Source organism: Gobius niger (genome assembly GCF_951799975.1).
Source record: "Gobius niger genome assembly, chromosome: 18".
In the NCBI taxonomy this organism is placed as follows: domain Eukaryota; kingdom Metazoa; phylum Chordata; class Actinopteri; order Gobiiformes; family Gobiidae; genus Gobius; species Gobius niger.
Genome location: NC_136869.1, coordinates 7,589,792 through 7,617,280, shown reverse-complemented (window position 1 = coordinate 7,617,280; position 27,489 = coordinate 7,589,792). Strand labels below are relative to the sequence as shown.

The following is a 27,489-nucleotide window of genomic DNA, read 5'->3' as shown; positions in this document are numbered from 1 at the left end:
AATGGCCGCCATAACAACAAAAGTCACATGACTGAAAGGCGTGGATAGGCTGTAAGGTCTCGGGTCGAGAAGCTGAACTGAACTGAACTGGACAAAATGTATCAATGTATCAGCTTTTCTTATGAAAAGACTCAAAATGTGTTTTATTTTATGATACATCAGCCCGACTACGAAGCGATGATATTCCAGTGTAACAACAGCTGCCACTTTCTGAATCCAGTAAAAACAAAAAACAAAAATGGCCGAAGTCAAACAAAGGCTCTTCACGCGTTCCTTCTCAGTCGTCGTCGTCGAAGAAGCCTCGATTGGTCCGTCCCCTGGAGCTCTTGTGCTGAGCCCGTGGAGCCGACTGGTATCCATATCCTTCTCCCTCCTCTCCCTCCTCCTCCTCCTCTTCATACGGGACGTCCTGCCCTGCTTGGTCCTGCTGGGCGGTGTAGTGGTAGCCCCTCTCCTCCGGCGCGCTCCAGCCCTGATACGGCCGCTCGCTGTCCCCCTCCTCCGGGTAAAACTCTGGGTTGAAGGTGTCGTCCAGGTGGTCGTCGTATCGTTGGTAGGTGCTGGCCTGAGCCTGCTCCTCCCGCGCGTTCAGCTCCAGGGTGCTGTGCCACACGCCGTAACAGCCGTAAATCAGCAAACCTAAAGGAACAAGAAAGTGAAATCAGTGAAACTTACACAGATATTTGTCATTCACAAAGTTCTGCGATCTTTTTCTGAAGTAAGAGCATTGTTTTTTCAAAAGTAACTGATGATGCTCTTGTTATGCCCATATATGGAAGTTAAGAGTGCGTGTCTTTTCAATTTAATGCAAATGCCATTTTCTACCCCTCCTGGAACCACCATCTTAATGTGGTGGAGGGGTTTGAGCGCCCGAATGATCCTGGGAGCTCTGTTGTCGGGGGCTTTGTGCCCCTGGTAGGGTCTCCCAGGGCAAACAGGTCCTCGGTGATGGGTCAGACAAAGAGCGGTTCAGAAGCCTCTTATGAGAGACCGACAGGCCTGATTAGAACCATTAGGCCGTCCTTCTGTGGACCCACCACCTGCAGGAGGAGCCATAAGGGGCTGGTGCAATGTGATTTGGGCAGCTCCGACAGCTGCCCCCACGACGGACAAGTGTAAGAAAATGGATGGATGGGCCATACTCTTCACTTTGGCTTAAACCAAATCTAAAAGCTTCTTGGGAAAAAAAAGGGTGAAAATAGCAACGAAAATGAGGATGAATATGCAACAAAAAAATACAAAAGAGCAGCAAAAATGTGCCCGACAAGCAACAAAAAAAAGATGAAAAAGCAACAAAAACACCATAAAAACACTACAAGAAAGGACAGAGACAAAAAAGAGACCTATAAGAGACGAAAACATGACAAAAACGCTTGAAAATTTTTGCAGGTGTTCGAATGAGGCGTTACACTGGTCAAGAAGCTTTTTGATTTGGGTTTAGTCAAACTGGAAAAAATGAAGTTGGTTAAAGGGGTGGTTAAGAAGTTCAGAAGAGATTTGTCTTCTTAAAGGGACTATATAGAGTTTAAAAATGTTAAAATTATATATTTTCCTCCCCCTACATGTTCCAGCCATGTCCTAATGTGTAGAATGAGCTCAGACCTGTTCACCACAACTGCCTCTAAAATCCTGTACTGTCACTCAAAAAGGTGTTACTTTGGGTCCGAAGTGCCGTCATGCACGAGCTTAATATAGAAGGTGCAGTTATGTGTAAGACCTGAGGTGGCAGTAGTGAGCATAAAATTGTTAGAGGATAACATTAAATCGCTATTTATCATACTGGGTCAGGCTGTACAGTCGTACTATCTCTGTCATAGCCTTGACTGTGGTGCTCAGGCGCCCACTCTCTGCCACTGAATGCTTGCGTATCAGTATGACGCTCTGAGAGGGTATTTATCCCTCTTCTGTGGAAGCATAGACAGACTTGAATGGTAGGACTAGCGCAATGTCTCGAGTTCATGTCTCCGGGTCCCGCACCGATGGTAAATAAACTTCTCCTGCATAAGACATCCAGACTGCTGCCTGTCATTCATCTATCCTCTCGAACACCATTGTTATTTCTCTAACAATTTGGCGTCAACGAACATGTCTACAGCTGATCTGGTGAGTGCATTTTTATCCTTTGATAAAAGGGAGGGGGAATGGCCTTGCCAGATTCATGCTTGATAGAAAAAAGAACAATGCAATGGGAAACGTACAATTAGTAAAAATGACATAATCTCATGTTATCGGTTAATTCTGGATGTTTGGTTCCGGTCGAGAGTAGGGACTTTAGGTCCACTAGGTGACTGGGGTATTCCGATGCACAAAGCTTGAACTGAAATAGCTGCAATAATCTGTGAAGCTCCATGCATACAGTTTAGAGTAGGTCAGGTTTTAAACTTGTTGACTCTACTGTTTATCCACATAGCCGTCATAGGCAAGAGTGAGGAACACATATTATAGACTATCTTGAGTGTAAAGCTTTGTTTAATGTTAATTTTAGTGTCAAACAAAAGGCCTCACACCGACATAGCCAGGAAGCTAGAATGCTCCAGAAAGCTGTAAACGAGTCTGGGTCCAGGTCACTGGTCTCTATGTCTGGTTTACGGATAGCAAGTGTGGGTCAAAGCAAAAGCTGTGGGCTACTGTGTAAAGCTGTTGTTTCATGTTACTTTTAATTTTGAACTAAGTGCTGAATATTGAGTCGGTAATAATTACATAGGCCGTGTAATTAATTACTAAGGCAGTTGGACTTAGAAATACGCCACAGTCAGAGGACTGTGACCACAGGCTGGTGTGAAAACTTGAATAGAACTATCTGTTTTTAGTGGTCATAAAAGCTTGTGGTTTAATATACATCTGCTGATTTTTCTTCTGACTATAGAATAGTTACAAGAAGTAGAGAGAGTAGTTGTACTGGTGCTAAGGGATTATGGGTAGGAGATGAACCTAGGATATTTTTCTCCTAAGAGAGATAACCCGCTTAGCACCGATTTTTGAGATGTGCACAAAAGAGAGGAACACGTACGCTCCATATACAACCTATGGAGGCTGTTGTGTTTGTTCATTTCTAATCTAACTGTGAAACTCCAGAATCAACTGATGAACATTGAGAGAAATGTAACTGATGGCTATGGCTCTGGATGCAGCGAGTAGATCTTTATTTCCATGTTTTTATATTTCATATTCTGTGCTTCCTTGCTTGGTTTGCTTTGTTTGCTTGGTTTATTTGATGTTTGCTTGAATTTTTTACTTAGGGCTATAATGGACACACAGAGAACATAAAGTGTACTGAGTTATTTTGCGATAACAACATGCTTATTTGAGTAAAACTGTACATTCTTTGGTAATAAGATTACACTGACACCAACAAAGTAAAATAGAGGCAACACCATCCTCACAGTTACTCAGTACTCACAGCATTCGAGTACACTTGAGCGAGTAAAATCCAGTGGTGGAGGAATTGCTCGACACTCTTACTTAAGAGTGCAGATACAGATTCTTTTACTTGAGAAGAAGTGAAGGTATCTGACATGATTTTGACTTAAGTAGAAGTGTTGAGTTATGCATTGTGGAATGTGCTTTATAAGCGGAAGGTGAAGGTATTTAAGAGATTATTGTGCAGGATTTTAAAATCATTTGAATCCGGTTTAAACAAGGTCTAAAACAAGGTTTAAAGGAGTAAACCATTGGACTAGGTTTGAACCGGGTTTAAAACAAGGTTTAAAAGACTAAACCACTAAACCAAGTCTAAATTGGGTCTAACCAGTTCATCGTAATGAGGTCACTTTGAAAATAAAATGCTTTACTTTTAACCCAATTGAAAAATATAGTGAAGTAAAGTAGAGGTTCATTCATCATAAATTTACTAAAGAAAAGTAAGATGCCCATACTTTTACCTTTTGCTTGTACTTGTGCTTTTACTTTGTTGCTTTCCACCACTGCACTTGAGCGAGTAAAAACTAAATTATTTCAAAGTAATGTTACTCTCACATAAGTAATTTGCCAGAGATTTCACCTATATCTGGACTTATAAGTGAAGGTCTTGCTGTATAACACCGACCGTGTTCACAAGCAACAAACTACGAGAGTAGAGAGTTTTCACGGACACAGGGTCAAAGAAGAACAAGGGTCTGAATGAACAAAGTAAGGGATCTGTCAGTTTTATACAAAGGACAGATTGTGTTGTTAGGGGTGACCTGATGCTGTTCGGCTTCTTTGCCATTCAGCAAGATGCAATGACATAATGTTAGACCAAATTATGAACATTTTCACTTATTTCAAAGTAAGAATAATTCAGGGAGAGTGATGCTCACATTTTGTGTCTCTGCCTTGTCTCCTCTGTCCACATCTACTGTTTCTCCTATCTATTATTGTTTTGTCTCTGTCTGTGAAGGTCCATGAGCAGAGCGTTCCTGATAAACTCTTGCCTCGGAAGATTGTTGAGTCAGTTTAACAAAACAAAATGCCAACATTGTTTGCTATAACTATTTCATAGAATAGGGGGGTATGCTTTTGAATAATGATAATGCATTGGTAAAGCAATGATACAAGTTAAGAGTCCCCGTAGGGTAAACAATGTCCGCATTTTGAATCACAATCAATTGATGTTCACATGACGGTGATGATGAATTGAAAAATGTGTTATTTTTGTGAATTGATGCTGCTTTATAATCTGTTACAGGCCACAGGAACTGTGTGGAGGACTGATTTCCGGTGTCACAATGTCACAATGTCTCTGTTTTAGCTGCAACTTGTGAGTATAACAACTGGGTTTTAAAATACACAAGGAAAAAATCTATGAGGGAAAGATGTATAACTACAAGTAGTTATGTTAATAAAAGGTATGATTTGTGTGTGATGAGCAATAAAAACAAATGATATTGATCACAGTCAGACAAATTTAAAAGTAAAATGCGCACAATTGAGAAGTTGAAATGGCTTGCATTTTTAGTTTATTAGCCCAATAATAGAATAGATGGATAAATGTTGTTCTGCTGTGATTTGCTTGAGAAGCCTGAGTTTGTAGGCCTGGTTCTAAAATACCAGGACCTGAAAAATATTATATTTTGTTATTTTGTCTTCACTGTTTAGACTTGTGGTAAAGTGAAATTTAACTCTGTCTTTCTAGGCTCTGAATGTCTATATAGGCTCTCAGTTGTACAGGAGTTGCACATCGTTAATCTTTATAAAAGATTTGAATATTGAGAGATGCCCAGATTACGGCAGGTTGGCTTTTCCTGGTTCCTTTAAAGATAGTTTAAGTATTTGCTTTGTTACATTTTGTGCCCAAGATTAGATTGGAGTAGTCAAAACACTTCCTTTGCTCTTCTAAGTAATGCCTCGAGAACAAGGTTCAAGACAAGGTCAGCTGGAGTCCAAACTGTGTTTAGGAGAAACATATTTGCGACAAAGGTAACCAGAGGTTTAGAATGCAAACTAAGTGTCTTAATAAATTCCAACATTAGTCGGAACAGGGTTAGGATCCCCTAGGAGATAGCGAGCACTGAGATAATATGAATTTTAAATAATTCCTAATTGCAAACAGCACTGATTTGAATATAGAGGTCAAATAAAAGAAAATTATGCAAATAATATAAAAGAGTTTAAGTGTTGTTTTGCTTGACATTGTCTAAATTACTAAACACTTTATATCTCGAATAGTTCGCAAAGGGTTTTTGGGGGTCCTGACCAGAAATGTGTAAATTAAACTTTAGAGACCAATTTAATTTAAGTCTGGAATAGACAATTGAATTTAATATAGTAAAATATAGTTAAAGATTTAAAGAAAACTTGTAGTACAGTATCTCAATTCTTGATGTTTTAATCTTAGTGATGTGGTTTTAAGAACCTAAAGGCAACTAAAATTAAACACATTAAAGACAAAAGGAGAAATGAATAACACTATGCTTACTTTCAAGCATGCTGCATTGACTCTTTTGAGGATGGGCCTTTTTTGATAAAGTACAGAATTTTTGCTTTTATTTTTGTGATGCTTTGCGTAATAGGACATGCTGAATTTTGTAGGTTTTAGATTTTAGATTTTACTTTGCCATTTTTGGTGGTGATGGGAAAAGGCAAGGGCCTGTTGCGCGTTGCGTGGGCATTGGTCCAAGTGCATTGCTCAAAGACCCTGAAATGAAAGTTCACCGAATCGATAGTCTGCCGAAGAGAAAGTCCGCCAAACTGATCGTCCACCAAACTGAGAGTCTGCTCTGCCTCGCTGAGAAACTGTCCTCGAAAACATGCCAACAAAAGCCCCGCTGCTGCTGCCCCTCGAAAGCCTTGAACAGTCATCTGCAGGAGGACTAGTGCTCACAATTTGCCCAGGTCTGATGCCTTGCTCTCTGTACCACTTGGACCTACATTTTTTAAGTTTTTTTGCTATATACTTATTTTATATTTACTTTTTTTTAGCAATTTTTGGTGTTTTTGCCGATGGGTCAGCGGCCCATGGGATCCTCTTTTGCTGCGATTTATAATTATTATTTTTTTCCTCATTTTGATATTTTTGACTATAGAATGCTCAAATTGGTCAATGAGTCTGCATCTTAAACAGCAAAAATAATCAAGTTAAAATAAATAAATAAATACATTTTATTGGATATTTTAAGAGATAACATTTTTTTACAAAAATAAAATAATAAAACGACAGACAGAGAGATTTGAATGTTCAGTCAGTAATAGTATGCAATAAACAACATTTTAGCCTCTCAAAAATAGAGTAATTCCCAAATTACTGTGTAGCGCAGTTGCATTGATCTGTCACAGCCGATAACATAACTTTGAAAGATAAATATCCACAAGTTACCACTCGTGTGAAATAGTTTTGTTGATAGGACTGTAGGGATTAATTTGTTGTTAGTACCCAAGGAGGGTTAAGGCTTAACAATTTGTTGTTTGTGTTTATGTTCTTTCTGAACTTTCTGAAATTGATAAAAGATGTCGTGAATTTAATTTAAGTAAATTGAGTGAGTTCTGCACAGAAATTGACTGTGCAGTTGATTCTGGATTTTGTTGTTGGTTTCGGTTTTAGGTAAAATGAGAAGTCCTAAATTTTGATCAGTGGAGATACTGGTGTATGTTAATTTGAAGCGTTTATGATAAAGGTGATCATTTACATTGGAAGACTTTAGGATGCTTAGGTTGAAATATTGTGTTGTTTGCAAAGAATTGTCAGTGGAGGCTGAATCCAGATTTGAACGCATCGTGTGTTCTTAGATTTAGATCTGAGGCTGTGATTTCGAGCTGTATGCAGCCTAATGAAGAGGTTTGCATACAGTGTAAGTAAAGCGGTGTCTTCAAATTTGAAATTTGTGCTGGCAAACATGTTTTATTTCGGACTAGCAAGAGTTTTCAGTGTAATCCAGTATCTCAAGAGTCACTCAAAAGGTCACACTTATGGCCTCAAAAGTATATTGCCCAGCTTTCAACACTAATCACGACTCTGGGTGCACACGGAGCTCGTTATAATTGTTGAAAAAAGGAGGGGCCAAGAAGCAGAGGAGATTTGCTCTCTGTAGAAATAATTGTGACTCTTTCTGATCTAAATAAACAAATAATGAGAAAACAAAAGTTACAGCAAGTAGTTTAATTTCAAGTCTAAAACCTGATAATTAAACACAGGGAAAGTATCAGAAATAACGCAACATAATAAAGAATAAAGAAAAGTTGTGTAAGTGAAACCCAGTTGTTCTGAAAATAGAAAATGTGTAATGCCATTATTGCTTCATACTAACAATACTAATGCCATGATTTAATTTTTACTATATTTTTACTATATTTACTATGAAATGATATTAAAGAGTGTGATTGTTTTTGTAACTTTTATGTACTGAGTGTGTAACATGTTTTAATCCATATTATTTCCAGGTTGATAACGTTAATTTCCCACAGAGACAGGGAATTTACAGGAGGAATTCTGATGCAGGAGGGTCTGATTCAGGACGGGAGCTGATGAGCCGAGAACAATAATACCAATGGCATGGTAAAATATGGCCTTATGCAGGCCGGAGTGTGCTTCTTTATTGTTGCAGGAGGCAACGTGGAAGAAGAAAATGTCAGCTTGTTCTGGATGTCTGGAGGTCGTGCCTGAGCATCAGTATCCTTGTGTATCTATTTTGTGTTTCCAAGCAAGAGAAAGAAACACTTATTATCTCATCAAATATTTTAACTTGCGAATGATAGTAATGATTGATATTCATGTCATGATGGCTGAAGCTGACTCTGGTGAAAAGTCATACTTAATCGGTAAGTTTGTAGAAATTATACTGATGTGTTGATGTCTGCAAGGTATAACATTCTTTCCACAGGCGACCTGAGAAACAGGTTGGATCTGGCAGGAAGGCAAACACACATCCATTGGAGTTTGAATAAAGTTTAAATGGAAAGATTCATCTTACACACTCCCATTGTTTTTACATTTACTTCATATTTCATTATTATCTTCATTTATATATTTATAAGTGCTTTCATTTTATATTTACATTTTTTGCATTAATTATTTTATATTTTATTATTCATTTTTCATTATTATTTTCATTTATATATTAATAAGTGCTTTTATTCTATATTTCCATTTTTATTATTATTATTATTATTTTAGCATTTTCTATTTTTCTATTTTATTCTTTCTATATATTATTACTCATTTTGGTCCAGTCAGTTTTCAGCTTATATTTTGATTTTGCATTTATATTTTTTAATCTTTGGTGCTTATTCTTTATGGCTTAGTTATTCAACTTACCAATTTCATTTTATTTCAATTCATAACTTTGCAGGTACAGATTCACAAGATAAAAGGGCAGGTATTCAATACTTGGTTATCTTGTGGTGAGGTTCTTTCATGTTATGTTTTGTGTGTGTTGCTCATTGCAGGTATGTTTAGGTCAAAAAGGGAGGGTTTTAAGCTCTATTTCAGAGGCCATTACGCCTGAAGTATAAGAGGATTTAATATATTTTGTCCTGAATGATGGTTTCTTGCTTAGCAGTTTTCAGTAACATTATTTTTAATCTTGATTAAAACATTGGAAGCAAGGGATAACAAATAATAAGACTTACGATCTCGTTAGATTTGAATTTTAAGGAAAATTCATAGTGCACGAGTGAATGAGCTTGCACCCTTCTCAATGGACGCTGCCAATTCTCCACGCCATTCTATTTCAACCTGAAGACTTGGAAGACAATAGGGAACTCTTGGTGTGTGTGGGCAGAATAATCCCAAAGACACACCAAGAGGTGTTACGGCACGATAGTCTACTCGTGATCCGTATAGATCTGAAGCACCTGGAGGTGTTTTGACGGGCCTCACAAGTGTTGTGTTGAAATTAACCATCCGGTATGAAGATTGTTTCATGATTAATAGTTTGCTATGAGCATTCTCTTAATATGTGAATATGATTTTCATGAGAATTGATTGATTCATATCTTTGAATATTGTGTTGTGTTTGTATTTTATTGTATGTACATTTTCTGACTTGGACCAATAATATATTATTTGCAGGAGAAACTGATTGGCGGCCATGATCTTTTACTTATCCCTGATAATTGGCAATCAGGTCGGGGATTTGAGGTTTGGTCATGGTACCCCCTTTTACACGCCTTTAGTACTTGATGCATGTGTTTTTATTGGTAGCAGTATTTGCCCCGATTGGGTGATTAGTGAATCTAATGATGCACATGTCTCAGTACTTTGGGGTCACTGGGAGGGGGGTCATTTACTTCCATCACAATGACCCGTATAACTATGTACTGTGGTACTTCACATGAAGTGTTGAATGTTGTTTTGAAATGTCAATTCTGTGTATGCTTCCACTTAGGGCATAGATAAACCATTTGAATTTTGATTTTATTCTAAAATCTTGGTTTTGGATTAAATTGAAACTTAGGTAGTTGATTCAGGTTTATTTTATGCTGGCGTTTAATTTTGATTTTTTTCACTTAGTCAAAACCACTAGAAAACTGTAGTTTTGAAAGGGAGGAGTGTTAGAGGATAACATTAAATCGCTATTTATCATACTGGGTCAGGCTGTACAGTCGTACTATCTCTGTCATAGCCTTGACTGTGGTGCTCAGGCGCCCACTCTCTGCCACTGAATGCTTGCGTATCAGTATGACGCTCTGAGAGGGTATTTATCCCTCTTCTGTGGAAGCATAGACAGACTTGAATGGTAGGACTAGCGCAATGTCTCGAGTTCATGTCTCCGGGTCCCGCACCGATGGTAAATAAACTTCTCCTGCATAAGACATCCAGACTGCTGCCTGTCATTCATCTATCCTCTCGAACACCATTGTTATTTCTCTAACAAAAATGACCAACTTATAACTAGTCTCTTTAAGAACGCTTTGTGAATGAGACCCAATATTATTATCAAGCAAAAATATGATTAGGTTATTAGGTTAGGTTATTAGACCTCTCTCTCACCAACAGATCCTGTAGGCTCTTTGTCCTCAAGCAGACCCTGTGTGTCCTCATCGCTGAACATCACGCTCCTCAGATGTGACTCTTAACGCCTGACTTTTCGTCTCATCTCATTATTCTCTCTTCCTCTCTGTGTTCCAGGCGGCCGGTCGATCAGTCTTCAGCCCTGTCCATGGTTTACCACCGTCCAACAGCGACTGAACAACAAGGACTGGGTCTCTATAGCCTGTCCGTCCATGGGAGTGGATCTCTCCTTCTGTGGTTCTCCCCAAGGTTTCTCTTTTGTCCCGCTGGGTTTTTGAGTTGTTCCTTGCCGTACTGGAGAGTCTAAGGACAGGGGACACCCGCGCCGCTCGTCGCCGCCTGCTGCCCACTTTTATTTGGACATTATGTTTTCCTGGATACTTATTATATTATTAGATATTATTAGATATATCTATATTAGATATTAGATATTTATTGCTCTGTTTTATTGCCTTAATGTTCGGTGCAGCCCTGTGAGGCGACTTCTGCTGTGATATTATACCGTTTGCAGTGCACTATTGCACTATTTGTATAGTTTATTATTTATCTAAGTTATGTGTTAAATGTTTTATGTTTCATGCTGCATGATTGAACCAGAAAGAATTCCTGGTTGTGAACCTGTTCATTAACAATGGCAAATAAAACATTTCTGATTCTGATTCTGATAAGTCTACGTCTGCTTTCTGGTCACATTAGCATCATTTTTCTTACCTGACGGCTTTACTTTTGTTTATTTTCTTTGTAACAGCTCGTCCTGGTAACTAACGCCTATATTGAATGCTTGATGTCATTAAACAGAGTTGAATGAACATCTAAACTACATACACAGGAAACAAATCCCAATCGAGGTGGGTTAGTGGGTTTCATATTACTGATTGTGCAGGTGCACGCACTCGGATACACAAAAATATATCAACAAAATAAAACCATACATTTAACCTGAGACGTTGACGTTGCTGTAATAGCACCCCCTTGTGGCCAGGGGCGACTCCAAAAGACACTTGGTAAACAGCGTTTCTATGAAGACGTTGACATTGTTTGCACTGCTTAAAAGCCTGGCTCCAAAGAGTTTCTCTCTTTCTAGAACTTTCTATGACCCACATGACGCTCGGGTAGATGTCATATTTTTAACCATGCTGTTTTTGTACTGCAGTGGAAGCCTAAATCCATGACTGACAGACTCTTTGTGCCCCTTTAAGGAACAGGCTTCGTAGGAGGAGATAGAGCAGCCATGTTCATTTCACAGATCACTCGGGATCATTACTTTGAATAGGCTGAAATGAACACCGGTTATCTCTTCTATCTTACATCTATGACAAGAATTCGAAAATAATGTACACGTGTTTGTGAATTGTTACTTAAGCTTAAGGTTTACTTTATTAATCCCCGTAGGGAAATTCATTCTCTGCATTCGACCCATCCTCAATGCCACTGGGGCGACCTGGAGGTGCTGTGTAAAGCAGTACTAAGTAACTCATGCCCCTAGAGGCCATAAGTGCCACTGCAGGTGTCGTAGCATACTTTGTTTTTTTACTCATTAATTGTCCGTGAGAGTAAATACTACGCTGACAGAAAAGACAAAGTGAGAGAGGGATATTGTACATCCAAGTACACAATGGAGGAGGAGCTCAGGGCTGCAGAGAACGTTCAGGTTTTTAAGAGCAGGCTCAAGACCCGCCTTTTTAGCTTAGCTTTTAACTGACTAATCTATTTATTTAATCCTAATATATAAAATATATATGGGAGGTTGTGCCACACGCATTGTTTTAAATGTTGTAATCTGTAAAGCACTTTGTGATGCCATTCAGTATGAAAAGCGCTTTATAAATAAAGTTTGATTGATTGATTTTTTGCTTGCACCAATGGAAGACAGAAGAAGAAATGGTTATGTAATTTGTTTGAATGCAGGCGCCAAGACAACACTCTCTTCTTTTATCTGGGCCTGGGGCTGGCACCAAGACCCTCCAAAATGACCAAGCAAGCCGTACGGGACCACACTTTATTAGGATTTTGATGCTATAATCAGATTGTGCACCACACATGCAAACATCTGATTTCATAATATAGATTTGCATAGTTTACTTGTCAATATCTTTCTTTTTTTGTGACTTGAGGACGATTTTGCCACTCAATAGGAAATGTTGTGGGGTTTTTTTGTTTTTAAATTGAAAGAATGTATTTGCATTCCCTCAACTGCATACAGACCTTTAAACATATACAAAATATATTCTATCTTTCTTTTTGTTTCCCAAGTTGGTATTTTAAATAATTCTCTTCATCAACTCATCATCAGTGCAGGACGGAGCGCTACCGCAAAGCCTTCATCCCCACTGCTGTCAGACTGTACAATAAGACTGTGAAGTAACGCTGACTGTAACAAGTGAATTTCTCCTTTGAGAGATCAATAAAGGTTTATCTTATCTTATCTTATCTTATCATCTAGAATCAATACCACCATGAGGTCAAATCAAATTCACTTCCACGTTAAATTATGAATACATTTTTGTAATAAAGGCATAGGGAGCAGCAAAGTGGCTCAAAAGCCCACACATGCCGTGCCAGTATTGAAAAATATATAATTTCAGCAAAGAGTGCCGTTTTTCGCTTCAACTGAACGTCTGTGAAAAAACATCCATATGGACTTTATTTTGGCTTGACTTTATTGGTGTGTGATTAATATGTTTATAGTAGAAAAGAATGAATAATTGTGATTCCCATGAGAGGTTTTCTGCCCCCTTGGCGAGGCCACACCCCCTTGTATTGTATTATATTACTGTAGATCTATTGGTTCCAATAGATTACCATGGCAACGCCCTAGAGTTCTATGACAGCTGTGTGGAATGTTTACAGCTGTTCTAAACGTGATGATGTCATCATCTCTGTATGACCTCATACCTCAGACAGTCATTCCTTCACACACCCATGAGCCTTTCGACGCATTTGACACACTTTCACGTATCTCCACGCATTTTGACGGTTTTCGACGCATTGAACTGCATTTTGTAGCATTTCAACGCATCTGCCACATTCTCCGACACATTTTGTCGTGTACTAACGCATTTTCCAGCTTTTTTCACTAACGCATTTGTGAAAAAAGCCATGAAAATGTTTGGGAAGAAGCGTTCTTCCGAGGCCGCGCTCATTCAGGAGCTCCGGCTTGCGCTCTGTTCAGCGGAGAGGATCAACCTCTCTTTGCAGGAACAGGTGCAGAGCGAGCGTCAAGTAAACTCCTCGTTAGCGAGGGACCTCGCCGACAAAACCCTGCGTTCACAGGACGAGCTGTGCGTGGCCAGCGAAGCCCTGAGGCACAGTAGAGCCGATGTCCTGGCTCTAAGCGCCCAAAACCAGGGTCTGAACGAGGAGAACTTAAGGCTTCAAGTCTCCATGTCGGAGAAAGATGCCAAAATCCTCCTCCTTCAGCAGGAAAATGATAACCAGACAGACAGTTTGATGCTGGTTATCAACGCCCTGAAGACGAACTACGGACAGCTCAAAGTAGCAGACGCGAGACTTCGCAAGAAGATTAAAGACCTGGAGAACCAGGTCGGACAGAAATCGCTTTTGCTCCAGCGGCAGGACGAGGAGCTGGCGGAGGATCGTCTCAAGCTTGAACAGTTTATGCTGCTTGAGATGAAACACGCCACCCTGAACGAGGACGTCCACCAGATGGAGGAGGAAATGAAGACTCTTCAACAGGAGCAGCTGTCCATGAAGGAGGCCAGTAAAACTGCCGCAGAGGAAGCCAAGGAGACCATTTTTGCCTTGAGGAAAGAGGTTGAAGTCCTTCATACAGAGCTGGACTCACAGCAGAGAGCGAGCCAGACTCTGCAGCTGACCCTGGACAAAAAAATGGTCTCCTGCAAGAAGATACAAGACCAGGTCCATCAGACAAGTCAAAAACTGATGGAGGAGCAACAAAAGAACCTTGTGCTCCAAGATGAAGTCTCTAAACAATACGACAACCTGGAGGAGAGTGTGAGAGACAGACTCCACACTCTCCAAGATTATCATTGTATGTTTGAGACATTTCAACAACAGAAATTAGCAATGAAGACGGACTGTGACAAGGCAAACGAAGAAACGGACAGGTTTAGGCAAGAAGCAAGCGTTCTCCGTGGACAGGTGGAGAAACTGTACGAGAATTTGAACTCTTCTGCAGCTGCCAGAGAACGACTACAGTTAGATATTCAGGAAAAAGTTAAAATAATCAGCCACTTTGAAGAAATGAACAAGTCGCTTGTGTCTGAAAAATGCGTCCTCGCAGAAGAGCTAAAGATGTCGAAAATGCAAACATCAGGGACCATATTACAGCTGGAAACCCAGCTCCAGGAGGCCAAGATGGAGCTGGACAAATCACAGAACTTCCAACAGCACCTGCAGCCGAATATGGAAACCGACCTGATCCTTAAGAAACTCGAAGAGGAGAAATTAGAAATGAAGGCGGACCGTGATAAGGCCGTGGAAGAGGCGGACAAGTTGAGAGAAGAAGCTCGGGCTCTCCAGATAAATAATAAGGTCATTTATGCGAATCTGGAACACGCCGCCAACGTCTATGTGGAAATGAAGGACGACATAGAGGCACTTCGGAAAGACAACATTAGCCTTTTACGCCAAAACATCGCTTATGAGAAGGCAGTGAAGGCAGCAGCCACACAGCAGGAGACGAACGAAAAAACACCAGATCTGCTGAAAACCGTGGAGCCAGAGAGGAGCACAGAACCTCAGGACACACGGGCAACCAACAACTACGCCTCGCAAGACATCAGGAACCGGAGACAGAACGAGCAGAGGAAAGACTCTGACCATAAAATGCCCAACAACTACGCCTCACAAGACATCAGGAACCGGAGATAGAGCGACCAGAGGAACGATGCCGACCATGAGATGCCCAACGTTCAAGGCCGGTGGAGGCAAAATGGCTTCAACAGGAGACACCAGGAGGAGCAGGGTCAGAGGAGAAACGGTCACTGGGCCTGAGGGGAACAGATCTCTCTCGAGGTCTGAGGAGGACAGATCTCTCTCACGAGGTCTGAGGGGAACAGATCTCTCTCGAGGTCTGAGGAGGACAGATTTATCTGTCCAGTGTCTGACGCTGGTGTATGAATGAGTGTGAATGGGTGAATGGTTCCTTGATGTAAAGCCTTTTGAGTGCCTCAGGCAAGTACAAAAGGTGATACATATATGGGACCATTCACCAGTTCCTCTTCTCTCTCCCCCTTCTCTTCTCCCCCTTCTCTCTTTCATTTTTTTCTTTTTCTGGGGTGACAGTGGCGCTGGGTCGTCGCTTAAGCGGAATGTCCTGTAGGCGCACACTGTCGTTGTGTCCTTGGGCAAGACACTTCACCCGCCTTGCCTCCAGTGTCTGACGCTGGTGTATGAATGAGTGTGAATGTGTGATTTTCTTTCTCTTTTTCCCTTCTCTCTGTTCTTCCCCCTCTCCTCTCTCCATTCCTGTCCTCTCTCTTTCTCCCCGTCCTCTCCTCTCTCCACTCCTGTCATCCATCCTCTCCTGAAAACCATCTTGTTTCTCATCCGCAGACCTCTCTCTCACCAACAGATCCTGTAGTCTCTTTGTCCTCAAGCAGACCCTGTGTGTCCTCATCGCTGAACATCACGCTCCTCAGATGTGACTCTTAACGCCTGACATCTCGTCTCATCTCACGATCTTGGCCCCGCCTACAGAGGGACTCCCATCAGCCCCCGTAACTTCTCCCCTCCTCCCTTTTTTGCTTTATATATGAAGAATACAAACAAATGTGTCCCCCCTGCGGCAGCTGAGGAATCTTAACCTGCCAACCATCCTCATCTCCTCCATCACCGTGTGGTTCCCGGTGCCACAAACCGGGACCAGCATTGACTCTGCTGAGAAGGTGATTGGCTGGGAGCTCCCACCTCTCCAGAACCTGTGTGGGTCGGATCACAGCTGACCCTTCTCACCCTGGACATGGACTATTCACCCTATCTGTCAACATCGAACGGATGACCTCGGCTGAACGGAGGAACCCTGCATTCTGGAATCTGAGGACTGCAATCTTGGCCCGTCTGCTGAGGGACCCTTCGGCCCTGGGTCTCTATAGCCTGTCCGTCCATGGGAGTGGATCTCTCCTTCTGTGGTTCTCCCCAAGGTTTCTCTTTTGTCCCACTGGGTTTCTGAGTTGTTCCTTGCCGTACTGGAGAGTCTAAGGACAGGGGACACCCGCGCCGCTTTTATTTGGACATTATGTTTGCCTGGATACTTCATTCACCTGAACTTTACAATGTCATATTTATTGCTCTGTTTTATTGCCTTAATGTTCGGTGCAGCCCTGTGAGGCGACTTCTGTTGTGATATTGGGCGATACAAAACCATTAAACTTAAACTAAACCCCTAGGGTTTAAGGAGGCTACAGTCCACTCAGACCTATACCTCCCGCCACATGAACAGTTTATTCCCCTCCACCATCAGACTCATGAACGATAACAGGACCCAATAACTCTGTATCAGACTCATGAACGTCATAAACTGTTCCAGCAGTTTGCACTGCTCTATTGCTCTATTGCACTATTTGTATAGTTTATTATTTATCTAAGTTATGTGTTAGATGTTTTATCTTTCATGCTGCATGATTGAACCAGAAAGAATTCCTGGTTGTGAACCTGTTCATTAACAATGGCAAATAAAACATTTCTGATTATGATTATGATAAGTCTACGTCTGCTTTCTGGTCACATTAGCATCATTTTTCTCAGCTTTACTTTTGTGTATTTTCTTTGAAACAGCTCGTCCTGGTAACTAAGGCTTGATGTCATTAAGCAGAGTTGAATGAACATCTAAACTACATACGTAGGAAACAAATCTCAATCGAGGTGGGTTAGTGAGTTTCATATTACAGATTGTGCAGGTGCACGCACTCGGATACACAAAAATATATCAACAAAATAAAACCATACAGTACATTTAAACCACACATTTAAACCTGGCTCTGTCCATTATTTGGATGTTTTTAATTCCATTCTCGCAATTTTTGTGCAATTAATAAATAAAATGACATTTCATGTCAGTAATCTGCGGCAAAAGTAAAAAACAAAATCTCCCTAATCTCTCCTCTCACTATATGAAGGTATTGATTTTTCACACTGTGGTTGAAGTGGAGATTTTCTTCCCTTAACATTTTAGTGTAGTGTTTTGTGAAGTATAAAACTTCACAAAAGTTACCCTGTATGACGCTTATGAGGTTTTTGCTCCACTCGTTCGACAAATGAGACACCCTCAGTGCAGGACGGAGCGCTACCGCAAAGCCTCCATCCCCACTGCTGTCAGACTGTACAATAAGACTGTGAAGTAACGCCGACTGTAACAAGTGAATTTCTCCTTTGTGAGATCAATAAAGGTTTATCTTATCTTATCTTATATTATTATAAAGAGCCCAGAAATTAACTTTAGCAAAATATGGCAACGAATGGAAAAGAATATTTGGCATAATAAATATATAAATCGTTTCTCACTTTGGTGCTACATCTTTGATACAACTATGATGTCATCTTTCAATACGGCCTTAGACGTGAACCCTTTGTTGTTGTTCCTCCGTTGCCTCAGACACAGAGGAACAACAGCTGGAAGTGCATCAATCACACTCTTCAGATTTGACTGTAAAACACTCACTGAGTCTTTCCTGCCAGTGGCCAACATCTGTAGAGCCCAAGGTCTGAGGAGATTCAGTCTAAGTTTGAACTGTAGTCAGTTCACTCAGGGCCGTCACAAACTGAGGAGCCAGGTCAAAGATTTACAACCTTCAAGCTGAACCTCTTAACTGCCACCTCCACCAGACGGACTTATCCAATTATGCATATCTAAATCTCCAAGCTAATTGACTGGAGAGTTTAGAGCCTGTATGCCAGTGTGATACCTCATTTGAAAGCTAAGACCTTCTAGTTTCTAAAAATTAACTATATTGTAAGGCGTAATAATACCAGGAGTAGTTTGACATCCGCACAGTAAAGTGAAGTGAATATAGTTCCCCCTTTTATCCGCTTAGAAAATCCACATTGTTTAGTTTTGTGTAATTATACTTTGTAGTTTAACACTTCACGTAACCATATTTAAAGGGATATTTCAGGTTTTTTGACATAGGGCCTCATTTCCTAGTTATTCAGAGTGTTGCTGATTTCTGGAGATATTTTATTTTTGTAATTCATGCAGTTCTTATATTTGAAGAGTTTTGTGGTGCTAGGCTAGTGCAAGGCTAGCGCATGTCTATGGTATCAGCTAGCCTGCATTAAAAACAGTCTGACCCGCTCCACAGAGCACCTGAGGCGAATCACTTATAACACCAGACTAACCATATAAATGTTTGTGTCAGTAGAGTAATTTTTGGAACATAACTGACCTTGCATCACATTTTGAGGGACTATTTTCTAGTAGATCACTCCGCTACTACATAGCTTATACAACCAAGTAGCTGATGCTGATCAAATATAAGGTATTTTAAATGCAAAATGGTTAAAATTATTCTATTGACACAGACATTTATATGGTTAGTCTGGTGTTATAAGTGATTTGCCTCAGGTGCACTGTGGAGCGGGTCAGACTGCTTTTACTGCAGGCTAGCTGATACCATAGAAATGCACTAGCCTTGCATTAGCCTAGTGCCACGAAACTCTTCAAATATAAGAACTGCTTGAATTACAAAGAAAATATCTCCAGAAATCAGCAACACTCTGGATAACTAGGAAATGAGGCCCTATGTAAAAAATCCTGAAACATCCATTTAAATAGGGAAAACGTGGAAGAGCTTGGTAGCTTCTATCTTGACCTGTTTTGGAGCTATGGAGAGGAGCAGAGGCTAAATGCTAACGCCGTCTGGCTGTGTTTACGTGACTGAAGGCACGGGTGAAGACCAGACAGGTCCTAAAGAACTCGTCAAAGCTAAGGTAAGAACATATCTCAGTATGGAAAAAGCGGTGGCCTGTTCCTTTAAGCTTCCAACTGAGAAAAACTGTAAAATTCACTTAGTCTGTTGATTTCAGCTTTCTTTTAACGCTTCATTCATTACACTGCAAAAAGTAATTTACTAGATTAGTTTAGATGTCTCAATTTGACCATAATAATCCACATTTTTGTTGTTTTAACTCGTTAAGATTTAGTTGGGCATTTGACCTAGATTATTTCACTTGTTCTGAGATGTTTCTGACTCGTTTCAATACATTTTGCCTTCATTTCAAGTAAGTTTCTCTGCCAATGGGGTAAGAAAAATGGTCTTGTCCCATTGGCAGTGTTACTTTCTTATTTCAAGTGAGATTTACCATAGAACCAGTCTGAAATTTCATCAAACTAGCAAAATAATCTTGGTCAGATCAGGAAAAAGGTCTAAATGAGTTAAACCCTCTCTAAACAAGATATATTTCCTCAATTCAAGTCATTTAAGCCAATGCTTGATATTCACTTTTTGTAGTGTACTAACTGACTCAGGAACGTTACTCACCTATAATGCACCAGATCGTGAACCGTATCCACGTGAGCGGCCTCAGTTTCAGCATCAGGTAGGTGTTGACCAAGATGGCGGCCATGGGGACGAAGGGCACGCAGGGCGCCATGTAGGGCAGGCGGCGCGGGCTTTCGGGCTGCTGCAGGATCGTCACCATCAGCTTCACCAGAGACCCCGCCATCAGCGCCGCCATGACCCCCGACAAAACCGCGCCGAATCCCGCTCCCTGCTCCACGCCGAAGATCACGGTGGACCACATGAAGAAGCTGGTGATGAAGAACAGGAGGGTGCACCTCGTGACGGTGCGTCCCGTGATGGGCGTGGGGCGGGCCGAGGCGTCCGGCATCCCCAAACGCACTCGGATCGTGTAATAGTGTCCACCGAGAAGGCGTTTGAGCAGAGGGGCTTGTCCGGTGTGGAAGTCGGAATCGTCGCCCTCCCCTTCGGCACCGCCCGCGTGATAGGATGAGTTCTCACTGTCTATGAGCCGGCGGTCGTCTTTCGTGGGGAAGTCTCCGTCCTCCAGCGGCTTCATGTCCTCGCTGTCCTCGGCCCGGTACTGGTGCGTGTCCGTGGTTTCGTCGGGCTGGTAGCGCAGTAAAAGGATGCAGACGCTGACGAGGGTGTAGGCCAGCAGGGTCCCGATGGACATCATCTCGATGAGGTCGCGTAAACTGACCAGGAGGGCCAAGATGGCGGCGAAGGTCCCCGAAATGACACAAGCCACAGCGGGAGTGTGGGTGAAGGTGGATACGTGGGACAGGAATCTGTGGGAGAAACAAGGGGGGATTAAACCAATTAAACTGAATGTGAAAGGGCTTTGAAACTATGGTTAGGCACAGTAACTTTAGATATAATATACCATATAAACTGCATTTTGATTTTAATCATTAAAGCATCTGGTCGGGTCTGACAAAGCACCAGTGTATGCGCCAAAAACATGCATTTCATTATTTTACATGAACAATCACGATGAGCAGGAGGTATTATGAGAGTTAGAAGCGAGTTGAGAGAGCAGCAGCAGAAAACATTTCCTCAAACGAAGCTTCCGGACTTCTGCACCTGACTGAGGAAATCATCTGGTTTGTTCATTTATTGTTTAACATAAGCTTTGTTGTTCTCGGATTAACATCATTGTGAGAATATCCAACATTAGTGCTAGCAAAAAGAACATTTTATAAAACCAGCAAATCAAAGTGTTTCTTTTGACGTAACACCAATGGTTTACTCAGTTTAACACTAATCAGTGACAAAATACCCTTTTTACTTGGTGGCATCAAAATCCCCTCATATCACAAACTAACGGGACGTCCCATCTTGGGAAAACGAGCTTTCCAGTTCCCATGAACACTGCATTAATCAAGAGGGTCTAAGTCACGTGATCAGGAAATGACGTCACCTTTTTTCCCATGACATTTATGAAAAAGACTCTCAGTTAAACGGCTTTCGTAAATTCTGCTATCCTTAAAGGAACAGGCCACCGTTTTTCCATACTGAGATATGTTCTTACCTGAGCTTAGACAAGTTGATGCGTACCTGTCTGGTCTTTGTGTGTGCGCTCAGTCACGCAAAACAACCAAAGATGTTGTTAGTATTTGGCCTCTCCCAGTATATTCCTATAGCTCCAAACGGGGATAAAGTTGAAGCTACCACGCTCTTCCACGGGGACTAAGCTCAGGTAAGAACATATCTCAGTACGGAAACACGGTGGCCTGTTCCTTCAAGGCTAAGGTTAGGATTAGGGTTAGTTTGGATTAGTTTATGCGTGATCTTGCGAAGGTGACGTCATTTCCTGTGGAGAAGTGGAGCTCCATTGATCATGTGACTCTCTATCGGCTGCACGCAGACCCTTCAGGCATTCATCACTTCACAGCAGTAACAATAAACACGTGAGGTGCTGCTGTTAGGAACTAATATCAGATAAAACAGCATAAAAACATAAATGGCTATTGGCTTGGACTTAGAGGATTTCCCACAAAAAAGCAAATAAGTGTTTCAATTTGTGGGTCCCTGGTTTAAACAACTCAGCACAGTTGTAAACTTTGCGTTAAAACTGTGTAATGCACTGCTCCTTATGGTGTTTTAAGGACAGATGTCAATAAAATGTGGAAACCTGATCCTTTATATTAGAGACAAGATGGCTCAGGTCCTTTAAACCCTCCATTGGGAAAACAATATAACAATAACTTAAACTTAAACCCCCATCTTCTTTTACCATTACACAGCTATAAATTGGTGTAGCGTGATCATAATCCCACAAACTCAAACCGTGGGACAGTAAACACACATATGTTCGCTCACCTGAAGAGGAGACCGTCCCGGGACATGGCGTAGATGACCCGGGGCATGGGGAACAGCGAGCCCAGCAGAGACACCGTGAGTCCAGCCACGGAGCCGGCCGCCACCACGTACTTCCCCCAGAGAAACCCGTGCACCGCAAACATCTCCATGAGCGGAGCCGAGCCGTCGATCATGTCGTAGGGAACCATGAGGGTCAGGATCACGCTCACCTGGGCACAGAGGGACACGAGGGGCACGAGGGGCTGAATGTGGAAAACATAAATAATAAGTAACACACATTTTATGGTGAAGTACAGACCGAGACGTAAGCAGTGAGGCAGGTGACCAGCGAGGCGGTGATGGCGTACGGGATGGAGGTGTTGGGGTTTTTGGCTTCTTCTCCGGTCGTCGCGATGATGTCGAAACCGATGAAGGCGTAGAAGCAGGTGGCCGCGCCCTGCATCACCTGCACGAAAAAAACACATGTAGACAATTACATTTATATGGATTTCTTTCACGGCATGACACCTTTGCTTTGGGTATATTTTAGTTATAGCTTGATCAAATGTTACTGAGTCCAAGGCAATCAGCGCGGCTCTTTCAGCAGAGAGGGAGAAAGGGTTGGTCTTTTGTGTGGGCACTGATACCTGGAATTAGCCCTGTCACAATAGCACATTTTGAAAGTGAAGTGAAAGTTTATTGAGGCATTGCAATAAATTATTATACACTTTCAACCATAGACTGTATATATAAATGGACAGCTTCTACTCACTCCTCCCCGTTTACCATAATGACTACGGTCGTTGGCTAATTCATGGCGGATTTACAGACTCCCCCTCCCCAGCTCTGACGAAACATGTTCCTAAAAAGGGCATAAGGGCGGGATCTTCACTGTAGACTCGGCCCTTGCGTGACGTGTAGCTCGCGCTGCTCCAATGCTAACTGTCCGAGCCTCATTAAGTACGAGATTTCTTCTTCGTACTCTTCTTACGAAAACCAACCTGGTCCCCTTAATTGTGACAAACCCAGCGTTATAACAGGAGGAATATCTAGCTCTAGATAGTTCCAAAAAAATTGGGACCAGGCTTTAAAGTTGTTTTTAACGTGTCTAAAGTCCAATGCTTTTCAATGGGGGGCTAGCGGCGATATGAAGGTACTACAGCAATGGCGGCCTCTAGTGTCGTGGGCATAAAGCAGAGCAGCCAGAGGCCATTGCTTTCAACACGTTAAGGGACTAGATGCAAGTTGGTCATTTTTATGCTCACTACTGCCACCTCAGGTCTTACTTATAGAACTGCAGGTTCTATATTAAGCTCGTGCATGACGGCACTTTGGACCCGAAGTAACACCTTTTAGAGGCAGTTGTGGTGAACAGGTCTGAGCTCATTCTACACATTAGGACATGGCTGGAACATGTAGGGGGAGGAAAACACTCAATTTTAACATTTTTAAACTCTGTACAGTCCCTTTAAGCATAAAAATAACAGTAAACCTTCAAAATAATAACAACATTTTCCACACACTATAAATATTGAGTCCAAAAATGTATGTTTTGCGCATTTGACTAAAAAATGGCTTCTAGAAAAACAAACTTGCCCTCATAATCTGTAACGTCATGTGGGAGCGACCGTTCACCTAGAAAAAGGACCGGCAGAGAATGTTCTAATGTTCCAATCTTGTTTAAATTAAATGTATGTTTTTAGTGATGTCAAAATGTATAAATCCATGGTCAAGTATTCATCTACATTTAAAATCATTTTTTGTACTGTAACATCAACCTGCCCAGGGACGACAGGTGGAAACTAGCATCTTTGCTATAACCTGGCACATCTTTCCTTTTGGTCAATGTTAAATTGTGCACTGTCCCTGTCTAAATAAAAACCACACCATACCATATTGTTTATCTGTTATTGAAGGATAAGTGGCAACTCTGCCTCGCTCAGCAAACCAATGCTTTCCAGAACCTACTGGCCTCCTCCAATGATTCATATAAAACGTTTTGAAATCAATATTGTCTTATTTTATGTATTTTTTTGGCCAGGGCAATGAATGTCTATGAACACAGGACTCTTAAAAGAAAACATGCCACACCAGATTGCAGGCATTGGCGAATTTCCATCCGCTTGCACTCACAACTAGACTCTCATTCATCCTGACCTATCTTACATGTTTTAGTGTTAGAAGCACCAAGAGGAAAGCAGATACAGGGAAAACATGCTCCCCTCAAAAAGTCTGGCACTTATGTTGTTATTAGGAAAGAGCACCTTTACTTTTTTCAATACCGGTACTTAGTAAATCCTTACAGAAACACAATACAAATAGTTTCCTTACCCCCGACCATCCGTAGGGCAGAAAGTTTCCTCCCTCCCAGTATCGAGCAGAGATGAAGAAGAGCCCCGCGATGATCATGAACACCCAGACCACCAGGTTGACCACGTTCAGGACGTTGTTGAAGCCGACGGAGTTTCTGACACCGAGAGCGATGATGACCGTGACCAGGAGCACAATGAAGAGAGCCAGCAGGTCCGGGTACGTGTCCTCCCCTTTGCCTGACGAGCACAGGGCACACAGGCTTTAATGATGAATGTATCAAGTCATCTATATCATTCTATTGTAATAACTGTAATAATGGTCTTTAGTGTTTGTTTCTGCACACGTACCGAGCCCTCGCAGTGTCCCCAGGTGCGTGATCATGTAGTGGCTGATGGTGTGGTTGGCCAAAGAGTCGAACATGCTGCTGAGCGCTGAGGCCCCGGCGGCCGTCCCGATCAGATACTCCAGAATCAGGTTCCAGCCGATGAAGAAGGCCACGAACTCCCCCACCGTGACGTAGCTGTAGGTGTAGGCCGAGCCCGTGGTCTTCGGGACGCGGACGCCGAACTCTGCGTAACACACGCCTGACCGAGAGAACAGGGGGAGAATAGTCGGAAGGCCTTTAGCTTTGAATACAGCCTTGTTTCAATACGATTCTGCAATGTTAAAAGGCCCAGTGTTGCATTAACCCTTAATTACACCCAAGTGCATTTTTTTGTGCTTTTGGACTTTTATTTTTTGCACTCCTACATTTTTAAAGCCAATTGAGTGAAACTTCCCCAGGGGGTGTATTTTTTGGTGATCTAAAATAATTTGATGTCATTTGGATTTTTACCCCATTGTAAACACTCATAAAAAAAATACTCACGTTAAGGGAGCTTCGACACAAAAATGTGCTGGAAACTTTAGAGAGCTATAACTCCACGAAGGAACAATATTTCTTTTCACTTTTTTTTATTGTGAAGGTCTGACTCTCCTCTTTCCATACATACGTGGAAGCTCCCACAATTTCAACTTAGAAACAAATCCTTCGGGTCATTTTACACAGACATCAGGCCACATCAGCCAGACCAGAAATTTCCCATCTTGGATTTGAAATTTTAAAAATATTTCATTTTTTGTGTTTTTGGAGCATGCGCTGTAGCAACTTTGGGTCAGAAAGTTGGCATTGAAAGGGTTAAAATGTTAAAAAGTTATAAAATGTGTATATGTATGAAAAGAGGAGAGTCAGACCTTCCAAATAAACAAAGTAAAAAACAATATTATTCCTTCCTTGAGTTATAACTCTCTGAATGTTCAAGCACATTTTTGTGTCGAAGCTCCCTTAACATGAGTTTTTTACTAAAATCGCTGCTACATCAACACATTTTAACTTAGAAACCAATCCTTCGGGTCATATGTCACCGACATCAGGCCACATCAGCCAGAACAGAAATTTACCATTTTGCTAAGATATTTCATTTTTTTTCGTTTTTTGAACATGCACTGTTGTAACTTTGGGTCAGACAGTTGGCATTTAAAGGGTTAAAATATTTATAAAGTTATAATATGTTTATATGTATGAAAAGAGGACAGTCAGACCTTCAAAATAAAAAAAAAGTTTTTAAAAAAAATATTGTTCCGTCATTTAGTTATAGCTCTTTAAAGTTGCAAGCACATTTTTGTGTCGAAGCTCCCTTAACGTAAGTTTTTTAAAGGTGTTATGAAAGGTTAATCTTTCACTAAAATCTTGTATTGATGATGTGAGAGTGTGACCAGTGAGCAAAGCCTTCTCCGGCACATCCCAAAGATTCTCAATGGGGTTCAGATCTGGACTCTGTGGCGGACAATCATGCTACTAAAATAGACTTCTTTATGGGCCCCCTAAGTCCATGGGGCCACTTTGTTTTTGGAGGTGCTGCTGTCCCCTCATCGTCAAGCTGACTCCCTGGAATAATGGAATGATGTGCATTTATTGTTAATATATTGTAAATGTGATCTCATGATCAGGAAGACTAGCCATAAACAAGGCAATTGTTAAGGGAGATCCTAATAAACAAAGAACAAAGTTACAGCTTGCAAAACTATTGGGATTGACTCTTTTCATAACAATAACATGTGGGAAAAGATTTTGGCAACTATGTCTATGGAGTATCAGCACTAAAATGCCCTAATTCAGATCAACACACTGAGTCTAGTTATTTGTATGAATGTGTTGAAAGCATAGGACAAACTCCAGCCACCTCAAAACAAGTGGCCCGTACGGGGATCGAACCCGCGACCTTGGCGTTATTAGCACCACGCTCTAACCAACTGAGCTAACCGGCCATGCAAATGTGACGGAAGGCCCTTAACTTTTTGGTGAAGTTACAATATTAGAGCTGTAAGTTCATTTCAGCAATAATTTCTTTTTATTTACTTTTTTAATAATATTTTATTTTGCTATTTTTTTTAATTATTATTTTGTCTTTTTGATCCGGTCCCCCTCACAAACCCCCCGCGTGGCCCACCTGACAGCACAGACGCCACCGCTGCGATGATGAAGGACAGGATGACCCCGGGCCCCGCCATCGCCTTCGCCACGAGCCCGGACACCACGTACATCCCGGTGCCCACGCAGCTGCCCACGCCCAGGGACACCAGGTCCGCCGTGGTCAGCACCTTGGCCAGCCCCACGCCCGACGAGGAGTCGCCCATCTCGGTCAGGTCGTCCCCGGACTGTCCCATCGACCCCACGGGCTTGGTCCGCAGCAGCCGGGAGTACATGAGGTACACGGAGTCCGCCGAAAACACGCGCCCCACGAACGACGCCATGTGTCCGCGGGTCCGGGCTTGGATGCAGGCGCGGGAGGGTTTGCGGATGCAGTTTGCAGGGTTTGGGGTTGGTCCTGGTTCAGTTGAGCTCCATTGTCAGATACTGGAGATGCTTTTAGTTCCCTGCATTTATTTCCTCGAAGAAGAAGCAAATGCAATTGTTTTCTGTAAAAAAAATACAGAGTGATTAAGACAAGATAGGCTAATATGTTT

At 41.7% G+C, this 27,489-nt stretch overlaps 1 protein-coding gene across 1 annotated transcript; it reads right to left on the bottom strand.

Moving 5' to 3' along the window:
* Nucleotides 1-277: 277 nt before the first annotated feature.
* slc7a14b (solute carrier family 7 member 14b) lies at nt 278-27,228 on the bottom strand (the record flags this gene model as incomplete). The annotated part of the gene is made up of 7 exons (XM_079576251.1): nt 278-639; nt 19,888-20,657; nt 22,192-22,400; nt 22,490-22,636; nt 24,502-24,719; nt 24,831-25,067; nt 26,973-27,228. The coding sequence occupies 7 exons, from the start codon at nt 27,226-27,228 to the stop codon at nt 278-280; spliced, it is 2,199 nt and encodes a 732-aa protein (XP_079432377.1).
* Nucleotides 27,229-27,489: the final 261 nt, after the last annotated feature.